Source organism: Mesocricetus auratus, unplaced genomic scaffold, assembly GCF_017639785.1.
Source record: "Mesocricetus auratus isolate SY011 unplaced genomic scaffold, BCM_Maur_2.0 Super-Scaffold_100676, whole genome shotgun sequence".
NCBI lineage: Eukaryota > Metazoa > Chordata > Mammalia > Rodentia > Cricetidae > Mesocricetus > Mesocricetus auratus.
In genome coordinates this window covers 186,024,763-186,038,173 of record NW_024429266.1, presented here as the reverse complement: position 1 = coordinate 186,038,173, position 13,411 = coordinate 186,024,763, and the positions used below count along the sequence as shown (strand labels likewise).

Sequence of the window (13,411 nt, the reverse complement as noted above, 5' to 3'; positions counted from 1 at the left end):
GCCTTCATGACTCACTCTGTTTCCTCAGGGTGGGAGAACGTCTATGGCTTTGACATGACCTGTATCCGAGATGTTGCCATGAAGGAGCCCCTGGTGGACATCGTGGACCCCAAGCAAGTGGTGACCAATGCCTGTTTAATAAAGGTCTGGAGATTCATCTGGGTTGGGCCTGGGTATGCAAAGGACCCAGCTGTGCCACTCTGGAAAGCCATGTAATGTCAGTTTCTGCATAGCTCCCCATCGAGGGCACCAAGGCCACTTTGGTCAGAGCTTGGTGACAAGTCAAAAGCTAATGTTTGTACTAAGCAGAACTGTTGAGATGACTCCAGAGTGGCACTGCTGGAAGCGGGACCCAAAGTGGTGGCCCTGGAAAACTGCTGGGAGGCAGCAGGAATGTGGGGACTCGGGATAGTGGGGCACAATTCAGAGCTGAGTGTCCACCTTGGGACAGACCTCCCAGACTGCACACATCAGCTTCGCATAGACAGTCCTCCAGCCTTGTCCTGGAGTCTGAAATCCTTTCTTTCTTTCTTTTTTTTTTTTTTTTTTTTTTTTTTTGGTTTTTCGAGACAGAAGGTTTCTCTGTATTGTTTTGGAGGCTGTCGGTCCAGCCCAGCCTCGAACTCACAGAGATCCGCCTGCCTCTGCCTCCTGAGTGCTGGGATTAAAGGCGTGTGCCACCACCGCCCGGCTTGAAATCCTTTCTTGTAAGGGTTTCTTCGGTGTACATGACTAGCTAGTCAGCATCTTGAATCCATTATTGTTAAAAACCCAAACATGACAAATTACAAAGAGCAACCCTAAGCACTGAGCCCACCCCCACTGCTTTTCCCGTCCCAGCTCCTCCCAGGAGCCACCACTGTTTACACCAGCTGGATCCTTTTAGTCCTCCTTCTATGTTTTCACTGCTATGTGTTAACACATGACATTGAAGCAGATACAACTGACATGTGACTACCTCTAGTACTTTGGGTTGAAAGGCATCCACTTCATAGGATGCAAGTTCATTTTCTGGTATAGACCCGTGGTATAAAGCCTCATCAGCCCACCTGTCTCTCGTATCTTACACTGGGGCATCCTTGTCTGCTCTGGGACTGGTGGCTTGGAACCTTTCTAGCAGAAGTAAGGACCAATTCATGGCCCCCAAAGTTGAAGGGAAGTTTCTGAAAGGCAGCTGCTTGCTCACACAAAGAACCCTCCCTCCCTTTATTTGGCAACGCAGGATCCACTACAGTCTTTGGCCCTGGCCACCCCTGTTGCATTGGGAAGGGCTACTTGGGCAAGGTCTCACCTGATGACCCCCACTTTGCAGCGGCCTGCCTATGAGGTCTGGCTTCAGGCCTGAGTCTTGACTTCTCATTTCACAGTATTCCTAACTCATTGCTTCCATGGTGCTGGCAGGAGCCATTATGAGGAAATATGCCCACCTCTTCCTATAAACTCACACCCCTGAAACCTTTCCCTCTTAGAACTCTGAACAAGAGCAAGGAGATTGGAGGATGCTCATTCTCAGGACACGATACACCCCTCAAAATTCAGAGGACGATCTGAGGTCTTTAGTTTCTGTGTTCCAGGATCCTAAGGGAGAAGGTAGAGTTTGAGGGAAGAATTCAGTTTAATAACTCGGCAGTAGATCTCTTGCCTAGCATGTTCCAGGCGCAGAGTTCAATCCCCAGTACCAAAAACAAACAGATAAATTGATTAATTTGTTTTTTAATTGATTTCAGAAGAGGTAGAAGGCAACTAGTGTTATTGAGTTTTCCAAAACAACATGTAGCAGTCACTGTACCATCAGGCACCTGCACGAAGCAGTTTTAGCTTGGAGATAAAATCAGTGTTCTGGGGCACTTAGGCTGCCTTCTTTCCTTGACAGAGTCCCACTGCAATATGGCCACTGTGTTCCTGTGTGTCACCTGCTGGTGGCCTCACAGATCAGCTAGGGTCTCCCACACTCCCAGCCCCCCCCATGCGTCTCTCTTCCTTTCCCTTCTTCCTAGATGGGTACCTCGGCAACAAGATCCTTGGCCACCAGGTTGTACTTGGGTATATCTGTGTGCCAAGCAGCCAGACTAGACAAGAAGGCTGGGGAAGGACAGGTGTTGTATCTGTTCCTCCTTCAAGCCCAGAAGTGCTCTGAAGATGTCTTGGGACTTCACCCTGTAACGATGCTCCTGTACCCACTACCAATGCCTCACTGTGACCTCTTCCTAGCATTAGCATTTTCTGAGATAGGAGGGGGACTGTTTGCCCCTGCAATGCTGGCTTCCAGGCTTCCACCAATCTCTCTCTCTCTCTCTCTCTCTCTCTCTCTCTCTCTCTCTCTCTCTCTCTCTCTCTCTCTCTCTCTCCCTCTCCTTCCAACATCTCACTGAATCTCACTGAGCCTTCTGGGAAAACACTTGCCCTTCTTCACACACTTAATTGCTGTTTTCATAGCTATTAACACTGCTGAGTGTGACACTTTATTATAATTAAGCCTCTGTTTTGACCAGACTCCTGCCTAGAGATATCTATTTGTGACATTATTGAGAGGTAGGGTAGCAGAGGCCAGGCGCTCTTCTGAAACTCCTTCCCTGAGGCCCCCTGTCTTATCTGGGGTTGCCTAAGGCCAAGGCAGTGAATTTCCTTGAGGTCTCAAGGGTACGGATGAGAGGATGAGAGACAAAGAACCCTTCCAGCCACAGCGCTTAGGCTCTGGGGCATCAGTGGGGATGACTGTGTCTGAGCTGTGAACTGAGGCATGCACCTGAGCCCCGGGCTTTGTGTCCCCAAGGCCCAGCCAGGTCTGATCCTATCGCCCCAGATGGGACCCATCTGCCTCCGCTGTTGTCACTTCAATGCACAGCTTCATTGCCCTTTGCCTGGAAGCCTTTTGTTTCCTCAGAGGCCCCCATTTAGATGCAAATATCTCCAGGACCCATGGAACACTGTCAGCTAGCACAAGACACGACAGATGACATTTGGTTGATGGATGGTCTGAGAGACTGTTTGGAGATGGGATTCCTGCTAGAGGGTTTGCTGTGTGTGTGTGTGTGTGTGTGTGTGTGTGTGTGTGTGTGTGTGTGTGTGTGTGTTACCGTGAATACAAGTTTGTTGTTTAGCACTGGGAAACTAATGACTCCAGAGCAGGTTGTTGGGGCAAGGCTAAAAGTCTGGAACATCAACAAGATTGTCTTGCTTTGGGTTTGCAGGCTGGTGTGGGAAACATGAGAATTCAAGATACGAAGCACCAGGGCTCTTCTCTGATGTGAAAAACTCTTCTCTGGTTTTTATTCAAAAGATTTAATCATCGAAACGTCCGTTCACTGTGTGTGGCTGTTTTAGATTCTGTAAATCTGAAGGAAAATCATTGATAAGAAAGCCTCTGTCAGGTATGGTGGGACACACATGGAATCCCAGAACTAGGGAGGTAAAGGTCAGAGATCAGGGCTCAAGGCCAGGTTCATCTATTTAATGAGTTGGAGACCAGCCTGGTCTATGTGAGACCCTGTCTCAAAAACAAATCCAAACCAAGCAAAATGAATGTGTGACTCCTGTTTTTTTGGAACTCCATTACCCAGGAGAAGTTAATTCTGCAGTTAATTATTATAAAATAGAAAGCATTATTTCCTCCAAAGAATGGGGAAGATGGCAAAAGGCTATTTTGCTGGAAGACCCTAGGGGATAGAGGAAAACCACTTCTCCTGGAGGACCAGAGACATGCAACTGCAGTCAGGCTAGATAGTGAAATGCAATTTTCACACAGCAGGGTGGCTTCATTCAGAGTGTCACTTGGAGCACAGCCAGTGTGAAGCCTGTAACACATTGATGGCTGCAGAGTCTCCCAAATTAATGACTTTGGAATCAACTAAAGGGTGTGAAGGTAGAAACTTATTTAAGCTCCCACTAAGTAATGTGTGCATATGTGTTTATGTGTGTCTGTATGTGTATGTGTGCATTTATGTATGTGTGTGTGTGTGTGTGTGTCCACATGTGTTTTGAAGGTGACAAAACAGAAAGGGAAGTAATAGATGGGGAAATTATCAAGATCTGGGTATAAGTCATAGGGAGTCATTGAAGGTTGTAGACCAAGAGTGACATTGTTTGAGTGGGTGAGTGATTGTGAAAGAAACCCAGGAAGGAAGGAAGGAAGGAAGGAAGGAAGGAAGGAAGGAAGGAAGGAAGGAAGGAAGGAAGGAAGGAAGGAAGGACTCCAGGCAGGGAAACCTGTTCTGGGAGAATGGTGAGCCCACGCACCTGTTAGTGCTCAATTATATGCCAAGGACACACAAGACAATGAAGTGTAGCTCTGGTCCCTAAAAGGATCCATTCTAATGGCAGGGGCTGAGGATGGAGGTGACAAGGCCCCTGCATAAGAGCCAGCAGTGAAGCTGGGCTGGTGGCTGAGATCAAAGGTATGGGGACAGTGAGAGGACCTGCACGAGAAAGCAGAAAAGTCACCAAGTGCTTATGTGCACCATCAGTCACTGCTCAGCTCCCAGAGGCATTCTCTGGAATTCTGGAGCTCCGGGGAACTTGCGAATGAAGTGTGGCTTGGAGGGACCACGAGCACTGAGAAAGTCTGACATCTCCTCTGAAGTGGTTTCCTACCCTGGAACAATGCCCACACTCTAGGCAGGGTCTCTGCTGAAGAAGTGGGGTGGAGCCAGAATCAAATGCAGACAGAACCCAGCAGCAGCATTGGAGTGCCCAGCATGAGGGTGCAGGGCCTCTATGGCAGATGGAGCAGAGGTTCAGCTTGCCCTGTAGGTGGAAGTCAGGAAAAGCAGCTGTGATCTCTCCACTGCTGCTGAAGATGCCTGGACCCAGAATGCATTGTATGATGGGCAGAGGATCAGCATCCTTGGGCTGTTCACAAAGGTCAAGGTGTCACTTATCAAAATGGATGGGATGCTTGATACCATCTACAGAGGCCCCTCTGACCCAAGGTTCACCCTCCCCTTAGTTCTCATTCTCCATCTTTGGGCTCTAGAAACTAGGCAGTGTCCACCTCATGGAAGGCTCCATCTGCCCCTGCAACCCAGCTGCTTGCTGCAGAGCTTCACTTTCTAGCCCTGCATCTGCTCTCTTCCTGGCCAGTCTGAGAGCATCTCCCCTTCTCCAAGGGCCATGGCGGCTCACTCAGGTGCCATCAGGACTGAGACCAGGTTGGGTTCCATGGCTCAGTTTCATCTTTACAAGTCCTATGACCTTTGCAACCCCTTTCCTTCTAATGATTCTTTAAAACACAGCAGAGAGACGGAGCCCTTTGCCCAGTGACATTCTGCCTCTTCATGGGGCTTGTTGCTGGGCATTTGGAGCACTTCCCAGAGCCACCAGGCACACAGGTGTCTGGCTGTCTCTCCTGGAATCCCCCAAATAGTGGTTCTTGCTATACGCCCCAACACCAGGGAAGTTCTTCTTGAAGTTTCTCGGGCATCTGCCTGGATGTCTCTTAAGTCCCCAGTAGGGTCTCCTGCCTCAGGCCAGCCAAAGAACAGCAGGTTACTCAGCATCCTTCACACACAGAAGAGCAGCACATGGAGAACCGTCTCTCCATTGAGCTGGCTCCCCATGTAACATCGATTTTCAGCCACTCTCCAGCTGAACTTGTGAGAATTATTAGTTCTTTGTGCTCTGCTTGCCCAGTCCAAACTGAGACTTCTTGCCTCGTGTTTTCCCCTCTTATTTATTTTTTAAACCCGTCCAGTCTTGTTATAAATGGTCAGTGGAATTTCCTCCAGCCAGTTTATGCTTCAGTCCTGAGGTAACACTTAGTGTTCTTGACTTGAAGAACTTGAATACAAAAAAAAATGGCGGGGGTCAGGGAATGAGTCCTCTGATTCATGGGGGCCCTGGAGGGCCCTGCTGTTTTGATGGAGTAGGTCTGTGTTGACTCCCCTTGCCCCACTCAGAATTTTCTTCCAGGTAATAAAGGTGCTGAGCATGGGTGACCCACACTTTGAGAATGACCAGGGGGAGGTAGCAATGCTTGGTTGGCCACTGGAAGCCACTCTAACTTGCTTTGGTGATGTGTGGTTACCTAGATCACTCTTGTCTCAACCTTCAGCCCCTCTCTACTCCTCCCACTGGAAGTCACCGCAAAGTAGTAGCTAATCTATTTTCTCTAGGGGTGAGGCTACTGGGCCCTGGCATGACAGAGGCTGTAAGCCTGTGGCTTCTCTCTCCTTCGGATTGCAGGAAGTGGACATTTACACTGTGAAGACGGAAGAGCTGAGCTTCACATCTGCCTTCTGCCTGCAGATACAGCGCAACGACTACGTCCATGCCCTCGTCACCTATTTTAATATTGAATTTACCAAGTGCCACAAGAAAATGGGCTTTTCTACAGGTGAGCTCTCCACTGGTTATCTATAGCTTTCCCTCTGCGCTCTCTTAAGGAGTATGGGTAGAAACCAGGGCTGGCCTTAACTTGGCCAGACATCAGTTGGGGCTCCAATTTAGCATCTCCATCTGAGCAGAGGATGCAGCTCCCACTCTATTGAGTTCCCAAGGAGAGGGTAAGTGTGATACGGGGTAGGATTTCCAGAGCTGAGAGCTGGCATGGTGCCACCAGGAACTCACCCTGGCCTCCCCTTTGTTCCTCTATCCTTGTGGTGTAGTTACAGGATATAGGCTGGGCTTATTACAAAACAGCATGAGGTACTTTTGAGGGTGAGAGCAGACTGTGACCAAAGGGACCATTGTGAAGGAAGACACTTTGGATGGGTAAGCATGGACAGTGCTCAGGGAGGCCATCAGGCTAGCGTAGATACTTAGATCTACCTCAAGCTGTGTCTTGTGTTTGAACACTCATGTGCTCACTTGTGTGAGCACATGAGTACGGAGCTGTCCTCGTTTGTTTTTGGCTGCTGTGATAAATGCCATTGCCAAAACAACTTGGGGAGGAAAGGGTTTATTTAATCCTACAGCTTTTTGTTTACCACTGAGGGAAGCCCAGGCAAGAACACAGAGACAGGAACCAGGTTATTGGCTTACTCTCAAGCTCACATTTACCTCCTTTTCTATATATCCCAGACACACCTGCCTAGGGATAGTAACCGTCCACAGTGGCTGAGTCTTCCCACATCAATTAACGATGAAGAAAATGCCTCATAAAAATGCCCATAGGTCAATAAGATGGAAGCAATTTCTGGAAGTTCAGAATATTATGTCTTCATGATATTCTGGGGCCAGAGATAAACCTAGATATCATTGTCTTGACTAATAGTCCAAGTCTTGCTGTCTTCATTCCTGGGTTTACAAGCTGCTGATTATGAGGGAGGTCTCATCCCCATTCACCTTCGCCCTGCTCATATATGATGCCCTACTTAACACTGGATGAGGGCAAGGTAGGAGACATGGACTGGGTAAGGAGATTCCATGTTGAAAATTTTAATTGATTGATATTATAATGTGTGTTATCACGTGTGTGAGGGATGGCTTGTGTGTGCAGAGGTCAGAAGACATGTCAGAGTTGATTTTCTCCTTCTACCTTTGTGTGGGTTCCAGGGATCAAACTCAGGTGGCAAGGGTCTCTGGCTACTGATTCATCTCACTGTGAGATTTTTAATAAATGCTTGTCTGATTAGCATTTGTGAAAATATTCTGTGTGAGAGGCAAGAACAGCATGGGGTTTCCATTAGAAGCCCCTTCTGGTTCCAGAACAACCTATATGCTCAAATTGGTGCCGTGTGCAGAGGTGATAACCTCTATGCAAGACCGCACGCTCTCTCTCTCTCTCTCTCTCTCTCTCTCTCTCTCTCTCTCTCTCTCTCTCTCTCTCTCTCTCTCTCTCTCTCTGGGCTATGAACTGGCCTCTCTCTTTCTTTCCTGCTTTTCTCACCTACATCCATATATCATTAAGTCTGTGGTTGCATTCCCAGAAGATGACTTTCACTATTATCTTTGTCTGATTTCTGGTGCTATAACAAAACATTTGAGTCTGGGTAACTTGGGAGGGTAGAAATTTATTTGATCAAAGTTCTGGAGGTTGGCAGGTCCAAAACCGTGGTGCTGGCATTATCCTAGCATCTGATGAGGGTTCTGTGCTGCATTATAACATGGCGGAGGGTACCAAAGGCAAGACAAAGAAAGCCCGAGACAGAGCTTCCCTGGACAGTAGCCCACTCCTACGATATGATGGTTGAATAAGAATGGCCCCCATAGGCTCATATATTTGAATGCTTAATCCTCAGAGAGTGGAACTTTTGGGGAAGGATTAGGAGCTGTGGCCTTGCTGGAGGAGTGTCACTGAGATTGAACTTCGAGCTTTCAAAAGCTCACACCAGGCTCTGTCTGTCTTTCCCTCTGTCTGCCATCTGTGGATCAGGATGTAAGCTCTCAGCTACTATTGCAGCCCCATGCCTGTCTGCTTTCCACCATGATGGTCGTGGACTCACCCCCTGAAACTGTGAGCAAGCCCTCGACTAAACGCTTTCTTTTCTGTGGTCACGGTGTCTCTTCACAGCAATAGAACAGTAGCTAAGACACATGATACCCCACAGGTTCATCCATCTGTGAATGGATTTGTATATCAGGAGGACAGACCCAATTACTCCTCCCTGCAAAAAAGATTCTGTCTCTCGATGAACCCACTGAAGATCACATTTCCAACACACGAGCTTTGGGAGACACATTCAAGCCGTGTCCTTTGTCTTGTCTGCCTTGGGCTTGGCAGAGGAGGGCTCCATGGCTTGGTCCTAGCCCTCTTATGGGTCCTCAGACTTCTTGCTAGGCATGCCAAGCTATTTCCCATCACTCCCACCCACAGGACAGCCACTGTGAGCTCCCTCCCATGCCTTAGGCTCAGGAGACCTCTTCATCCCTGGGCCTTTGTTTCTGCATGTTCATTTGGGATGCAACCCAGGAACAGGAGGGTCCTTTATCAGAGGGCTCCTGTTACCCCTTTATTTCTGTAATGGTCGGCTTGAGCTTCCAGGACGGAGGTTCAGAGGCTGAATGCTCTCCCTATGAGTTATTGGAAACTGTGAGTGTGCCCTCGGGGACTAAGTAGGTGTGCTAGTGGCAGGGGGAATGTTCTAGCAGATGTGACCACTTATTTCTTAGATACTTTTAGCTGTGGACAGGAGGCAGGAGACTTTTTAATCATATCCAATACTAGGCCAGGTGTGGATCCCTATGCTAGCCTGGACTACACAGCAAGTTCCAGACCAGCCAGGGATACAGAGTGAGGCCTTGCCTCAAAACAAACAAACAAACAAATCTTGTCCAAATCCCAGAAAGTCTTCTCCTAGATCTAATGCACAGCTTCTGGCCACAAAGACTAGTGTCTCCTCGGCTTCATCATCTAGGTTGGACTGGTGCTCTCTTGGCCCTGGGAAAAACCAGAGATTCCCCTGATCGGGGCCATTGCCGAGGGTTGCCGTCCTTCAAGGGGCAGTAGGTGAGCTGATCTCTTTTTCCCAGTGGGCAGGAGCAGTCTGGAGAGGGGATGTCAGATTCTGCTTGAACTTGAAGGATAAAGGGGAGACAGTCCAGCAATGGAGAGGGAAGTGTGGTAGCAAGGGAGCCATGGTATCTAGCCCTGTTTCTTCCATCTCCCAATGGTGATAGCTCAGAGCCTGCCCTGTGGGTGATGTGAGAGCCTATGGCAATGGCACACTGGGAAAAGCTGTGGGTGTCTGAAGCCTGGACCCTGACCCACGACTCTTACTGAGGCTTATCTTTCCTTAAATTGATTTATTTTTGGTCCTAGCAGCCTACTGAATTTCTGTCTAGAGTTGATCCCCTGGTTCTGTGGTGGCCGGGTTGACATTCTGATGGCCCCATGAGGGTCAGGCTTGGTTAAACCTCAGCCCAGACTCAAAGCCGTTGCTTCTGAGCTTCCTGAAAGAAGCCAAGGACTTGAAGTATCTAACCCCAGGCTCAGTCCCCTGTCTGTAGACCATCCCCCTACCACTACCCTACTCAAGCTGAGTCCCCTTGATAAATCCAGGGAGGAGGCTCTCCTCTGCCTTTGGGCCACCAGAAAGCCATATTTCCTCTTGTTTGCACAGAACTCCACACAACTGGGCTCAAGAAGGATGTTCATAGGGCCTAAAATCTTTGATTCCCATGTCTTGGGCACAGTGACAATAGCCTCAGCATCCTTCAGATCCAGGCAGGCTCACCCTAGAACCACCAATTCAGAAACTCTGAGGGTGGCCCAGCCATCTGTGCCTTGGGTGGCCCAGCCTTCTGTGCCTTGGCAAAACCTCCATGTGGCCATGCTTCCTACTCAAGTCCGAGAAGCCCTGCCCTCAGGGAAGACCATCTTGAACTAGACAGTTGAGAATTCAGCTGAGCCTGACTCCCTTCTGGTAGGGCAAGCTTGTCTGTCTCCTCACCAAGGCATGCATGCCCTCTGAATTTACCGAGTCTTACGTGGTTTGTAAACTCTCATGCTGATCACTGAGAACCAGAGGAAACAATGCAGTTGGTTAGTCTCTTAACCCTCTCGTGAGGTTAGCACCAGTTCAGTCTGTCAAAGACTTTACTGGACTGTGTTAACCTCACAGTGAATTCTGCTCAGAGTCTTCACTCTGGCCATTGGCAGAGTAATTTTTTGTTTGTTTGTTTTAGGCTCATGAATGCATAGAATTTGATAAATCCCAATGTTTGGTTCAAGACATAGTGTCACAGTTTGAAAACCTATGCATGATTCACTTTGGGCTTATTTGTTTATTAATATAATGAGTACTCATGAACTTACCACCTAACTCAATAACTAGGATGAAGATGAATTATTAACTAGAATGGAACTAAATTATTAACTACAATGCAAAGAGTAGCTGGGAACAAATTTATTATTATTTCTATTGGAATGTAAGTGCACGAGTTGTTGAGCAATACTTAATTAAAATATAAATATCAGCTAAATGGATGATGAATAAATGATATATGGTTATATTTATAATTAATAAATGTAAATAAACTAATTTGTATTCACAGAAGAGCTCCCTGTGAACCTACCTCAGAACTTAGTGGCTTAGATGCTATCGGTATCTCTGAAATTTTTATCTAAATGTCCCATTTCTAGCTATCCTGCCCCTAAGGCTCTATCCTAAATTAAGTATTCCTATGTCCTTGCTATGGTAAAAAGAGTTTTCATACAATCATGCTTGTGCAAAAATAAGATATTGGTTGTAGGGGTTTGTGGAAGCATTCCTCCCCTCCCTGGCACGTGCCCCTCCCTGCTGGTCCCCCACTGAGTTTTCCATCTCAAACTCAGTGCAGCCAGCTCTGGGGAGTCCACTCAAAAAAGCAAATCACATACTGTGGAGCTTGCAAATGCTGCTGTTAATGGTTCTGGCTGCTTACAGCATCAGGCAAAAGCACACAAGGTTCCAGGCTCTGCCAGCCAGGGGCACAGCTGTCTCTGTCCCCTTGAACTTATCCTCTGCAAGGGTGGGAGGGGATTTGATGCTGCCATGCAGTCCAGGAAAGATGTGAGGTGGGAGGAAGGCAGTGGCCCTAAGGGAAGCTGCCTCCAAATATCCGTTTTTCCAAGGCAGGATGCCCTTGAGCTTGTGACTTTGTGGGTCTCAGGCAGCATCTTCCCCGATTTGTCATCCCATGGCACTGAGTCATTTTCTAGGTTAAAGAAGCCTCTCTGTGCACGGTATTCAATTTCCAAGAAGCTCACTAGGCAATGTAACTCTAAGTACATAGCTAGAAAACTTACAAAGAAATACTATTTAACTACTAGGAAGTAAAACAGGAAGCTGAATTCTCTTCCTCAAAGCACAGGAGGATAATTTCACATGAGGCCACTCCCAATGGCTCTCATGGCTCCCTGTGTTTCCACTCCCTCACCCAAGATCACAGCCCCCACAGGCTGCTTGCACTATCCACTGCTTGCTGGTGGTCTTCTGAGGGTGTAGGATCAACAGGAGGGATGAGGGTGGGGATGCAGAGCCGTGCTCATCTTGGGCATTGCTGGACAAATTCAGAGCCACGCCTGGCACACAACAGGCACCCTAAGCAGACAGTAGTGGTTACACTCAGCCTAAATGTAGACTGAAAATCATCAGTAATCTAGAAACGGGGAGCCTGGGTGGACTTGTAGGTCCAGAATATCTCCAAGAGGTGTTTATTGTCTAATGACTGAAAGCTGTGCTATCCTGGGCGGTGGGTTGCGACTGGGGAGGAAGGAAAACGTAGTCACTGATAAAGAGGGCTGTAGACATCATTCGTGGCTCTGAATGCATGGAATAGCACGAGTGCCACCCTGTGCACTGCAGCACTCCAGATACAACTCAGTAACGCGCCCGAGTGAGGCAGTGTATCCTTGCAGGTACCCCTCAGTTTAGGGATGGGTAGTTACGCACCAGCTCATGTAATGAATCAGTACCAGCTGCCACAGCTTAGCAGTCCCCTAGTGTGGTTTTGTTCTAACTAATAGGTTGTAAGTGGGGTGTCCATGTGATTCAGCTTTCAATTAAGGATGCTTTGGCAAGCAAAAGGGTGAGCTAGTGATGACTGTGCTTGGTGAACAGACATGAACTGTGTCCCCAGGCACAGAGGGATGTGTTGTCACCCTCTATGAGCCATCCCGCCTTACAATACTTCAGGGGATAAATAGCATGACCTGTATGTAGTCCATGTGGTGGCCCAGGACTTCCAGGGTCACAGTACAAACCTGTGGCAAAGAAGACCATCTGGCCTCCCGGGGCCAGCAGAGCTAAACCAGGGAAGCTCAACCTTCGCCGTCTCTGATTGGATGACAGAGGAGGCAGCTTGAATCCCCGTAGCTGAAGGTCTTTAGGAACGGGAGAGACACCTGTCTGAGTGGGCGGAGGTGGAGATGGGGGCGAGCATGCTGTCAGTCACGCTCCGGCATCGCATTCTGCATACGCAGCCAGAACTTGTCTTTTGACGGTTTATTTAGAGGTAATTGGCAGGAAGCTGCTGAGAGCAGGTGGTCTGTAGACAGCAGCATGCTTTGTAGGCTGGGGTAGCGCTAGGTGGGCTTGAGGCTTCATGGTCCACAAGGCCCAGGCTGTGCTACCTCAGCCCTCCTTCCCCCTCCAGATGCCCAGGCTGTCTTTCTCCTGTGGCCTTGATTTTCATTGATTTCCAAATGCACACACACACTGAAGGCTGTCCTAGTCTCTACCTGACCACTGACATTTGATCAAGCCAGCTCACTGCAAACGAGGGGTGGGGGAGGCCACTTGGCTGTCGTTAAAATAGATCTTGGGGTTTTGAAAGATATTTGAGGTCATACTGTATGACTTGGCGCATGGCAACTGAGCTTACTGTGAGTGGTGTCCTCAACACCTCTAGGAGGAACAAACAACTCAGTCCCCCAGCTCCAATTTCTCCTGCAGGTGCACAATTGACTCCTAGTAATTCCCTGAGCCACTTATAAGGCAGAATCTCCCATGTAAGCAGTCTTCGATGTGTTTGAAGGGTCCTTATGTCCTTC

The 13,411-nt window shown here is 48.3% G+C and overlaps 1 protein-coding gene across 2 annotated transcripts in view; it reads left to right on the top strand.

Annotated features, from left to right (window-relative positions):
- Positions 1-13,411, top strand: part of Prmt8 (protein arginine methyltransferase 8) — an 84,959-nt gene that overhangs the window by 66,573 nt on the left and 4,975 nt on the right. For both annotated transcript variants that reach the window (XM_040737979.1, XM_040737978.1), the window contains 2 exons: positions 29-144; positions 6,181-6,331. In XM_040737979.1, the coding sequence (XP_040593913.1) occupies positions 29-144; positions 6,181-6,331 (267 nt within the window). The remainder of the gene's footprint in view (positions 1-28; positions 145-6,180; positions 6,332-13,411) is intronic.